Genomic DNA, 11,527 nt, shown 5'->3' on the forward strand with positions numbered 1-11,527 from the left:
TGTGCTTCCTGTAAATTTGTCTTGCTCTGTGAAGCTGTTCATGAAATGGTCACTCCTCCTCTAGTGTTCTAGTCACCAGACCTGACCCTTTGTGCACAAGACTGGAAGACAGCCACACAAAGAGGCCCCATGTGTGACAGCCATCATAGGATATGCATGGAGCATCTCCATGAACTATTCTGAGGCTACTCTTACTTGAAGTCAACCACTGCTTCAACAGTACACATTCTAAATCTATTTTGAAGAAGTCTCATCCTTAAAGGAAGTCATCTGTAAATAAAAAACGTAGAAGGTCCCTATGGTACAGACAAATGGCAGAGGCAGCACACAGTCCTATGAAACATCTTAATGTCACGTTTCCCTTCCTTGGAGAGAAGAACAGAAACATTTTTTAAAAATTTTTTAAGTTTATTCATTTCTGAGAGAGAGAGAGAGAGGGAGACACAGAATCTGAACTCTGGCGGCATTCCTAAGGCAGAGGGCATCATAAATACACGTACATACCTGGACCCAGGGCCAGCCAAATAACACGGATCCTTCACAGGGCCAAAGCTGTTGTTTTCCCCCAAAACCACATCCTTGAAACACAAGAAAGGCACAGCGTTATTCCCAAAAAAACAGGCACTGAAATTTACCAAGAAGGTGGAGGTAGAAAGGAGAAGGAACCTTTATTGGATGCCTACTCCTTACGGTCAGGTACCAATGCAGGACTGTTACATACTACCCCTCCTCATCCTCAATGCCCCAGGAAGTGTTGTGAACCCTGGTGCATTGAGGAAGACACAGATCCAAAGCACTTAACTGTCTCAAGGTCACAAGTGGCAGAGCCAGGATTTGCACCTCAGTCTGTCTCGCCGGGTGCCTCTCCTAACAAGGACATTTTCTAAGCAGAAGTCTGATAGCATTTATCTCCAGGGTTCAAAATAACCACTGGACTTGAAACAGAACAATGAAAATTAATTCAAAGGGCCAAACTTTTGAACCAGCAATAGGGAAATATGGGAGATGACAAGAAAAGGATAGTTTATTGAATTTAGCAAAAATCTCAAATGTTCTGATGTATTAGAAAAACTGTAAGTATCTGGCTTGTAATCAGGTTGAAGTATATTCTCTCCAGGAAAAACATCTCACCCACAGGTACTATCAGTAACTCTGGTAACTTTTCAGGGATTTTCTTTTGGTTCTTTCTTTCTATCTATCTATATCTATCTATCTATCTATCTTAGAGGGTGCGAGAGGCAGAGAGAGAAAGAATCCCAGGAGGGGAAGAGGGAGAGAAGTGGGGCTCAAGCTCACGAACCATAAGATCGTGACCTCTGCCAAAATCAGATGCTTCGTGACTGAGCCACCCAGGCACCTGTGTTTTTGGTTTTAGTAAGGGTATATATTGGTTTCCCAAAAGGGTGGTAGGTGAGATTTGTTTGGTTTGTGTGAGTTTTCGATAGTATAAAATTTGGCCCATGTGAACAGGTCCCTGATGAAGACAATGATATTGCTATTGATAATACACTTAATTTTCAATTATAAATTGAAAATTTATTGAATATAATTATTTCAATTATTTATAACAGGCGACAGGCAGAAAACAGAGAAATTAAATCCATATATGATCTTCCACTTAGTTTTAGCAACTCATTTCACCATTTATTCTCTCCAATGGGCTAATTGCTTTCCAATCTTTTTTTTTGGCCCAGTCAGTGGTAGAGGTACTCAAAGGCAACAGGAAAGAGCCAAAGGCAGTAGTAGGTCTGAAGGGAAAACAAACCCCTGAATATTAATAGCAGTGATCCCTTATTGCATTTACTGAGTGCCACTCTGCTAAGTACCTTACAATGCTCAAATTATGTGTCTGGAATTGTATCAGGCCCCTGATGGTCCTTCTGTAAGTTAACCTGTAATAAGAGGGAGCAGGGAGGGAACTGCAGCTCAGAGAGGTTAAGTATTTTGTCCACAGTTAAAGTGGAGGAGGGAGGATTCAAACCATCATCTCTTCAAAGCTCCAGATTTTTCCTTGGGATCTTCCAGGTGAGTAGAGGCTGTGCTGGATGCAATGAGATTTCAATGCTTTGAGAGAAAGGAGTTCCATGTGTCTCTTATTTGCTCAAATATTGGTAGAGGGAATGGGAATTCCTGCTCTCCACAAAACCTTCTGGTCCTTCTGAGGACCTGTTCCACTCCCTCTTGACAAGAATGTACAGCTTTGCCAATAATTAAGTGGGAACGCTTCTACCTCCCCCTTAAGCTCCTTCCCCACTAACAATTAGGTATATTTTTCCATTTTTCTTATTTCCTTTGAATTTCAGTATGAGTTTAACTTCTGTGGTCACATGAGTTGGCCCTCAGAATAAGGCGCTTAAGTTGATATTTATGTGGGTATGCGTAAGATACAGGAAGGAAAAAAAGACTTCATAGGATAGCAAAACACCAAAATAAATAAATAAATAAATAAATAAATAAATAAATAAATAAATAAATAAATAAATAAATAAATAAATAAAAATAAATAAAGGAAGTGAGACCCACTCACAGGCCATTGAGAGAACTCTCTAAACTTCCTGTTGCTGACAATACCATTTGGACAGAAGTCCAGCCTAGTACAAGCCCAAGGAGGCTCAATTTCTGTTGCATTTACTTGCTATGATTTGGACATACATTCACTGCCAAAGAAGACTTTATTTTCTATAACCTGTTAAGAAGTATAAAGTACTTAGGGCAATTTAGGAAAAAGCAATGGCTCTGGGAGAAATACAAGGTATTGAGTTATTCTAGTAGACACTTGGACAAGTGTCTATTTGTGTCTATTAGTTATCTGATTTTTGATGACGGACTTCAAAATACCCCAGTTCTTATTCTTCATTAGGAATAGCAAACTTAAAATTACAAACCTAAAGTCTATGGAGTCCCCATCCTCCCTCTTGCTTTGGGTTTTGAGTTACTTAGTTAGTATCTTCATAGCCAATAAAATATGAAGACAATAGTATTCATCTATTTTGGAATACCAGTTTCAAGTATCTGCTAAAATGAATCAAATCCACTTGAGAAATCTTAAAATTTTTTTTAAATGTAAATAACAGTAATCAGTAGATGTTAAAATGAAATCAATTCATTGACTGAAGTTTTCAGATAGATATTTAATGCTAGCCTCCTCCTTTTCCCAAACTTTTTTATTCAGGGAGGGAGCATGGTATAGGGATTTGCAGAATCTGGTGTCCAACAACATGGGGTCAAAACCTTGCTCCCACCACCTGGGGCAAATTTCCCATCCTTTATGTGCTCACCTTCTGTAATACAGAGATAACAACAGTATCTCCTTTGCACAGATGTAAGGATTATTTTTATGCTTCTAAAACATGTAGTTCGACAACTGGTACATACATAGTAAACATTTATTATTAGCTATTTGCAACTTTCCCTTTGGTGGAAAGGTGATTCTGTTTATGCACAAGCTTGAATGGGTGCTTACTAAAGGGGTGCCAAAATGAGTTACAAGCTGCATTCTACAGAATCAAGCCTACATCCGACATGGTAGGATGCATTAAACACTTTCCTCAGTAGTTAAATGATGTTTGTCACACCATCACATGGTGAGCATCTTATATATCAGGAACCAGGGTCTTTGAGAAAACAGGCAGAAGGAGAGAAGCCTCTAACTCAGCATCTGGAAAAACAACTCCCAGCCAGGAATCTTATTTCTCCAAAGGCTTCTTTTTATAGCCTTTGCTGTATTTTAAATCTATGCGATGAATAGGTGTAAATTTCCATCTCCCAAGCAGAATTACTTGGATGTTCTCTGGCAGCTTTGCAGGGCACATCCACTTTAAAAAGGTTAAATTTTCTAAAGCTTCATAGAAAGTAGGAAATAGGTAAGAATTTGGTGTGCCCTTCAGCTCCATCACTAATATCCACTGTTCTGTAATTATACTTTTCAAATGAAGAGAAGGTAAAGGAGAAGTAACAAGAGGCTGCATGTTCTAGAGAGGCCCATAGCTGGCTAACGAGAGGTCCAGGGCTGCTGACTGAGCAGGTCTCAGTCTACAAGTGGTGGCGGCCTTCTGTAGTTATTTAGGCCCAAGAGTGATCAATTTTTATTAACAGAAGAATTGATTTTTTAAGATACTTTAATTTTTTTTAGATGTTTATTTTAGAGAGAGATTGAGAGACAGAGTACAAGTGGGGGAGGGGCAGAGAGAGAGAGAGAAGGTGACAGAATCCGAAGCAGGCTCCAGGCCCTGAGCGGTCAGCACAGAGCCCGACGCGGGGCTCGAACTCACAAATTGTGAGATCATGACCTGAGCCGACGTCAGATGCTTAACCGACTGAGCCACCCAGGCGCCCCTTGGAAGAGTTGATGTCTATGCTGGCCTTGTTTTAGAGGCAGAAACAATCCTCGATAATGGATGTTTGAAAAGGAATCCTTGTCAAAAGCTTGTAAGATCCTGCTCTAGCATCTGGCTGGCGTGAACAAGCAGCATGTGTTCAGGACCATAAACAGACTCCATATTTTGGGTTTAACTGAGGCAGACAGTTTCCACAGGGTTCCTTAATTTCTCAGAGTTCTCTAAAGCTCGGATTGAGACAAATTCCTACTGAATACCTTCATTAAAGCTTAATAATAATGGTAAAGTTTCTCGAATTTATGCAGATAAAAAAACCAATAAAATATCCTAAAATAATAACAGTAATTGTGTGGAGCCTAGTTTTGTTTTTTTTTTTTTAACTAGTTCCACAAATAGGGTAGATGATGGCTGTGTGAAGAAGAATCAAGGAGCAGACCTTGCCATGGACCTGGTCTCCAGGCTGGCAAGGTCAGGTGCTGGGTGGGAGAACAGGAGAAGGAAGGTCAGGAGCACAGTCCTGGCTCCGTTACAATCTGGGGGATGATATTCTATTTTCAGAATTTATAGGAGCAAGGCAGCACAGATAAACTCTTTGATTTTGAAATGTTTCCCCCCCCTCTGGCATCACAGTCCCCAAATTAAATAATATCTAAATATGGTACTCTATTGCAGAGGATGTAAATAATGTTCTGTATTCGTCTTTTGAAAAAGTGTTTCAAATAACATATTTAGCTGGGATTTAGAAGAATTTCATCACTTCTCCATACCACCTATGTTTTAGCTTTATTTCCCAGTTTACCAGGCTTGAGAGGTATTTGGGGAGAAAGCAAAGGAACATTCATAGCCATCCAATCAATTCCCCAAGGGAGAAGGAGGCCATCTCATAAGAAACAAATAGCAGAAGATGATTTAGTTTTCACCTAAACATTTGTTTTCTGTAGAACATGGGAAGAAAAATTAAGAAGATGTTTGGATTACTATGCTCCTGAAGCCCATCAAACTCGCTGAAATTTTATGTTACATACGTGGGTTTTAAGTGTTTTAGTTGTAGGATAAGAAGTAGAAATTAGCTCTGTTTTTCCTTCTGAGGGGAGGAAAATGGTTAGGGAATGCTTATGGAGGATTGCCTCTGTACAGTTTTTTTGTGGGTTTATACTGGGGAGAAAAATGTTTCTGGATATTTTGAAACAGAAAATATCTCGATGGGTACAGAATTTTGTTTCAGAAATGGTGCAGCAAAGTACTTCTCAGGCAGTAATGTCTGAATCTTTCTTTTTTTTTTTTTTTAATTTTTTTTTTTTTTCAACATTTATTTTTGGGACAGAGAGAGACAGAGCATGAACGGGGGAGGGGCAGAGAGAGAGGGAGACACAGAATCGGAAACAGGCTCCAGGCTCCGAGCCATCAGCCCAGAGCCTGACGCGGGGCTCGAACTCACGGACCGCGAGATCGTGACCTGGCTGAAGTCGGACGCTTAACCGACTGCGCCACCCAGGCGCCCCTGAATCTTTCTTTTTTTGAAGCTGTTTCTACCAACTAATGCCTCCCCCCACACAACCCCCAATCCTTTATAAACCTCCTGCCCCATCCTTCACAGCCTGGTTCAAAGACCATCTCCTTCACCACACTGAGATATCACCTCACACCAGTCAGAATGGCTATAATGAACAAATCAGGAGACTACAGGTGCTGGAGAGGATGTGGAGAAACGGGAACCCTCTTGCACTGTTGGTGGGAATGCAACCTGGTGCAGCCACTTTGGAAAACAGTGTGGAGGTTCCTCAAAAGATTAAAAATAGATCTACCCTATGACCCAGCAATAGCACTGCTAAGAATTTACCCAAGGGATACAGGAGTGCTGATGCATAAGGGCACTTGTACCCCAATGTTTATAGCAGCACTTTCAACAATAGCCAAATCATGGAAAGAGCCTAAATGTCCATCAACTGATGAATGGATAAAGAAATTGTGGTTTATATACACAATGGAATACTATGTGGCAATGAGAAAGAATGAAATATGGCCTTTTGTAGCAACGTGGATGGAACTGGAGAATGTTATGCTAGTGAAATAAGTCAGTCAGAGAAAGAGATTCCGTATGTTTTCACTCGTATGTGGATCCTGAGAAACTTAACAGAAGACCATGGGGGGGGGGGGGGGGAGGAAAAAAAAAAAAAAGGGAGGGAGGGAGGCAAACCATAAGAGACTCTTAAAAACTGAGAATAAACTGAGGGCTGATGGGAGGTGGGAGGGATGGGAGGGTGGGTGATGGGCATTGAGGAGGGCACCTGTTTGGGGTGAGCCCTGGGTGTTGCATGGAAACCAATTTGACAATAAATTTCATATTAAAAAGATAAATAAAAAATTTTAGAAATGATCAAAAAACCCCATCTTCTTCAAGAGAAGCCCTGAGATCCCCTCAGTTAGAATTAATAACTCTCCCCTCTATAGCATATTATTTATCACTGCTCCCAAAGCATTCACTAGTCATGTTAGTTATTTATAGTTAAGTTCAAGTCCTTGTTCAGTTGTGAACCCCAGAAAGGCATGAACCTTATTTTGTTTTGTGTTTCTTTCAACCTTCTAATACAGTGCTTTTCATACAACACGTGTTCTACAGATGCTTGCTAAATGGTGGACTTCTCTGCTGGGGAAAACAGAATTTGAGAAGGGACAATGGAGGCGTGTTCCCCTGAGCTAACATAAATATGAATGCCTAATATATATATTAGTTCCTGATATCATCTTTGGTGGGAAGGGAACTATGAGGTGAGCCTTTGATCTGCAGGGCCTGCACAGCGAGGAGCCACTGAGAATTAGGGAAATTAATACACTCCTGGGACTTAGTGCTCGGGTTCTATTGCGAACTGTGCTGAAATTTCCAGTGGAAAGCACTTGATAAACTTTGAGTAGTTTGAAACCTTTATGAGAACATTCTTTTATGAGAGAATTTGAAAGCGTATGATTCTCCTATCTCCTCAAGACAGTGCACAGAAAGGATCCAGATGGGAGCAGGGAGACATAGGTTTGGTGTGGGTAATATAACTACACAGGATGATTGTGAGAATCAATGAGATAAAAAATGTAAAGCATACTTAGCTGAGGGCCAGGACTTCAATAACTATAACTATTAAAGTCAGTAATTCTACATGTTTTATAAATGCATAAGTCTAATAGAGGATGCAAAGCCAAAATCTTTAAAATTCCAAGACACAGTTTGTATTCCCCGGGGGTGGGGGACACAGTAAAAAAGAAAATCACTAACTTTTCCTAACCATGCATTCTTGCACTGAGAGATGGTGACTTCCTAAAATGAAGTGTGTACGTGTACACACACACACACACACACAATCTGTATGTATGTGTACCTCTATGTAAGATGTATGGGTCTATATAAGATACCTATACAACTCTATATATCTACATATCAATCTCTAGATCTCTGTAAGGGTACCGGGCACCCAGAAAGAAATCACCCCATGAAAACAAATGCTACCCTTTTGCATGTCAAAGGAAAATTAAAGGGGAGCCTCACTAAAGCTCCAGGGCCAGAAGGGCCCCATCCTAGGACCCTCTGATTGCACCTACCTGACGCTTGTCTGCAGTGGGAGAGGACCGTGATCTCACATGGACAGGAACCGCCAGGACATCTGAGCGCTCCAGCAGGTCCTCAGCAGACATGGACTTCCCAGCCCTCCTGGCTGCGGCCCCCCACGAGGAGGGCTCCCCAGGGGTCCTGTCCACCCTCTGGGTGCCCTTCGGCCCATAGTTAGCTCCAGCGAGCAGCTCCCTCGGGGCTTGGTCCCCACGTCGCAGTTCCCCAAAGACATGGCCACCAGCGAAGGAGCTGCTGCGATCTCTGGGGGCCCGTGGGGACTCCCCCACGTCCCCCACTGCTGCGGCGGGCAGGAGGGCAGCCTCCCTGCGGAGCTGCAGGCTCGGTTCCCGCAGCGAGCAGAGGCTGGAGGCCGAGGTGAGGCCGGGGCCCTCGGAGGCCGCGGGGCCGGGCTGTAGGTAGGTGCTCTGGGAGCGCTCCCGCGGTGGCCCGGGCTCCTGGAGGCTGCAGGCGGCGGAGGAGGGCCGCTTGCCGGTCTTGCGCTGGATGTAGTCGGCCAGGGCGCTCTGCTGGAACTGCTTCAGCTCGGGGCCCGACAGGCTGAGCGTCGAGCAGGCCTTGCCGTCGCGCTCGAAGATGCGGCGCCGGTCTGCCACCGTGCTCTCGGCGAAACGCAGCCCCTTCTTCTGCACGCTAGAGGGCGCCGGCTCGGCCTCCTCCGAGATCCCCACCTCGTTCATCTTCTCGGGCTCCGAATAGGAGCGCTTCTTCTGCTCGGGGGTCAGGCGACGGCGCGGCCCCCTTCGGGTGGCAGGGAGCGCGGGTCGGGCAGGGTCGCCCTCGGCCGGGGTCACGCTGTGCCGCTCACGAGGGGTGTGCGGGGAGGCAGAAGCCGCCGCCTCCGGGCTCCGCAGCCCCACGTGGGCCGAGGCGGGCCTTGGACGCCAGGCTCTCGAAGCCGCGGGTGTCCCCGGCTCGAGGTCCCGGCGTCGAAAGGAGGTGGCCCCCAGGACGCGGGACTGCGCGTCCTTGATGCTGTTCCGGTAGGCACGGCTGAAGGGGGCGTCCAGCACCGGTGACTCGGGCGTGCTGGGCCTGTCGTCCAGCCACACGGGCTCCTGCTCCGTCTCGCCGAAGAGCTGAAAGGTGCTCTGGCTGCGGAGCAGGTGCGTGTCCCGCCTCGGGGGCTCGCTGCCTTGGAGCTGGGGGCCACGGCCGCCATCCGCACCCCTCCTCAACTGCTGACCGTGTGGCTGCCGGGTAACCTCTTCCAGCTTTGGCTCCTCCTTTTTGAAGTGCTGCTGCTCCCCATTGCCTATGGGTTCAGTGGGGTCGGAAAAACGGATATTGCCTTTTGTCTCCTCAAAGTCCTTCCCGAAAGGATGAGAATTTGGAACCGTCCTGTTGGGCCTGTAGTTATGGCCATAATGAGAGCTGCCCACACTTAGGGGTCTCTGGCTCCCTTGTTCTCGCTGCTCTATCTTGGAAACCTTCTCCAGCACGGAGCAGTGAGGCTTCCCATACTGAAAGCCTTGCAGAGCCGAGGCGCTGCCGGAGCTGAGCCGCCTCCGGCCCAGACTGGATGTCTGCTGGTGGGGTGGAGAGGGAGGGTCCTCGTACCTTGGGTCTGAACTTGGGAAAGAGGCCAAGGCACTGGTTCTCGCCTCGGGCCTTGGATAGGAAACTGGCCTGTCCAGGTGGCTCCTGTGATCGGGAACAGCTTTCCTGCCAGAGTCCTCCCCCTTGCTGTTGACTACACAGGTGGACCTGCCATCCTGGTAGCCGTCCTGGGCTCCTCTTCCTGGCTCCACGCTGCTCTGCCTTCTTAGATTCTCAGGAATGTTCTGGAGAGAGGAGAAGGCTGACTTGGTCCTGCCAAAGTTGTTCGGCGGGCTCTGGAGGCTCTCCCTCTCCAGCCTGTGCTGCAGGTTGGCATTGTGGTCTGCGTGTAAATCACCCTCCCAGGGCTCTGAGGGCCTGGAAGATCTCTTGTCTTCACCCACTTTGAGGCTGTGGTGATTAGAATATGGTTTGTTGCTGTGGGTGCTCTTTCTCTCATCGGGATGTGGGCTGCTGCCGTGGAGAGGGGCGAGCGGTCTCTCCAGTGAGGTATCCTCCTCATTTTCAGGTACTGAAGGGAAATGGACTCTGTAGGGGACACATTTGGCTGAAGTTTCAGGTTTCCTCTCTACCAGGGACATTGAATCAGGTTCTAGAGGCTGGGAGAAGGCGAACCCAGGCCGGCTAGATCCATTTTGGTTCCCATTCTCGTCAAAGGTAGCCATTTTGTCACAAGCTCCGTGGGGAGCTATATACCCACTCTCCTTGGCCAGTGCTGGGTAGAGCGTGCCGTTACCACTCACAGAAGGCTGGGGCACCTGGGCAAAGTGTGGCTCCAGAGAAGGTACCGGGTAGATGCCAGTTGGCAGTAGAGGTTGGCCGGGTTGGGCCTTCTGGGGGTAATTATGCTTGGGCTTCGCTGGGGGGCTGTTCTCTGGACTCTTCTCTAGCACAGTATGCAGCTGTTCCTCTATGAAGGGAGATTTCAGGGAGGCTGCGACGTTTGCCTGAGGCCGACAGAACCGCTTCTGATCAAGGCTAGACCAAGAGTTGGGCCGTTCTCGCTGCCGAAAGGCTGCATAACTGTCGCTCCGAGCTGGGGGCGGCGGTGCGGCCGCTTTAGGAGCCAGGTTGGAAGTGGCCATCTCCGAGGAACCGGGACATTGCTGGCTCCAGGATGGGGGGGGCGCCCCCTTGCCCCGAGGAACACTGTGCCATTTATCATAGCCCTGGCCATCTGCTGATGCTTGGGCCTCCCTCCCTTGGAGAAGCAGGGCTGAAGAGTTCACCTCATACTCTGCTGAGACTCCCCTCCGGGGATCATAGACTGTCTTGACATAGCGAATGTCTGCCTGCCTCATCCCTTCTAGGAGGCCGCCCCGGGCAGAAGTGGTGTCCACGGAGCCTGAACGCTCCCGGCTAGAGATGCCGGGGGGCGGATACTCTAGGATGCTAGAGCTGGTGGAGAAGGAGCTGTACGCCGAGTCTCTCTTGTTGTGGAGGTGGCTGAGCTGGTCAATGCTGCTGGTGGACTTGGCAGGGGACAGAAGATGGCAGGGTGGGTATCCCCCACTGGGCTCCAGGCTCTCCATGCTCCCCTGGGAGCTGCAGTGGTCAGGGCTTCGCCTCAGGTATGCGTGGTCATAGCTGGAGAGGTCACTGGTAGAGGAGCTGGAAGAAAGGGAGACACAGCAGTCAGCACCATGAGCCGCTACCGTTTGGTAGGCTTGCAGGCACAGGACCCAGCTTATAAACGTACTCTTGTGCAAGATGTTTCGTTTTTGGAAGGGTGGGTGAAAAGGGCCATATTTGGGCCTTGCTCGGCCTCCTTGTATGTTGTTACTAGGAGTAATTGCCCGACAGTGTAACCTATGTGACTCTAATTAATCACCCAGGCTTGCAAGGGGAGGAACAGGGAGCAGAGAGGAAGCCATGTGACCAAATCACATTGATGTGATTTGCTCCGTGCTACAAATGACATTCTACATGTGCCAAGAAAGGAGAGAGGTGGGGGAGGAAAGGAGAGAGGAAGAGGAGGAGGGGTGAGAGACACTGCAATTTTGTCTCTCTTGGG

At 47.1% G+C, this 11,527-nt stretch overlaps 1 protein-coding gene and 1 long non-coding RNA gene across 9 annotated transcripts in view; one reads left to right on the forward strand and one right to left on the reverse strand.

Annotated features, from left to right (window-relative positions):
- The window catches only part of LOC147581916 (uncharacterized), a 114,571-nt gene that overhangs the window by 56,660 nt on the left and 46,384 nt on the right, over positions 1-11,527 (forward strand). The window lies entirely within an intron of this gene.
- SHROOM3 (shroom family member 3) overlaps positions 1-11,527 on the reverse strand; it is a 327,995-nt gene that overhangs the window by 28,463 nt on the left and 288,005 nt on the right. For all 8 annotated transcript variants that reach the window (XM_086704805.1, XM_025921983.2, XM_086704806.1 and 5 more), the window contains 2 exons: positions 7,926-11,124; positions 505-578 (listed from right to left, as the gene is read on the reverse strand). In XM_086704805.1, coding sequence (XP_086560931.1) covers positions 505-578; positions 7,926-11,124 — 3,273 coding nt within the window. The remainder of the gene's footprint in view (positions 1-504; positions 579-7,925; positions 11,125-11,527) is intronic.

The sequence above is a fragment of the Puma concolor genome, chromosome B1, assembly GCF_028749965.1.
Source record: "Puma concolor isolate L17-30 chromosome B1, mPumCon1.1.hap2, whole genome shotgun sequence".
Taxonomy (NCBI): Eukaryota; Metazoa; Chordata; class Mammalia; order Carnivora; family Felidae; genus Puma; species Puma concolor.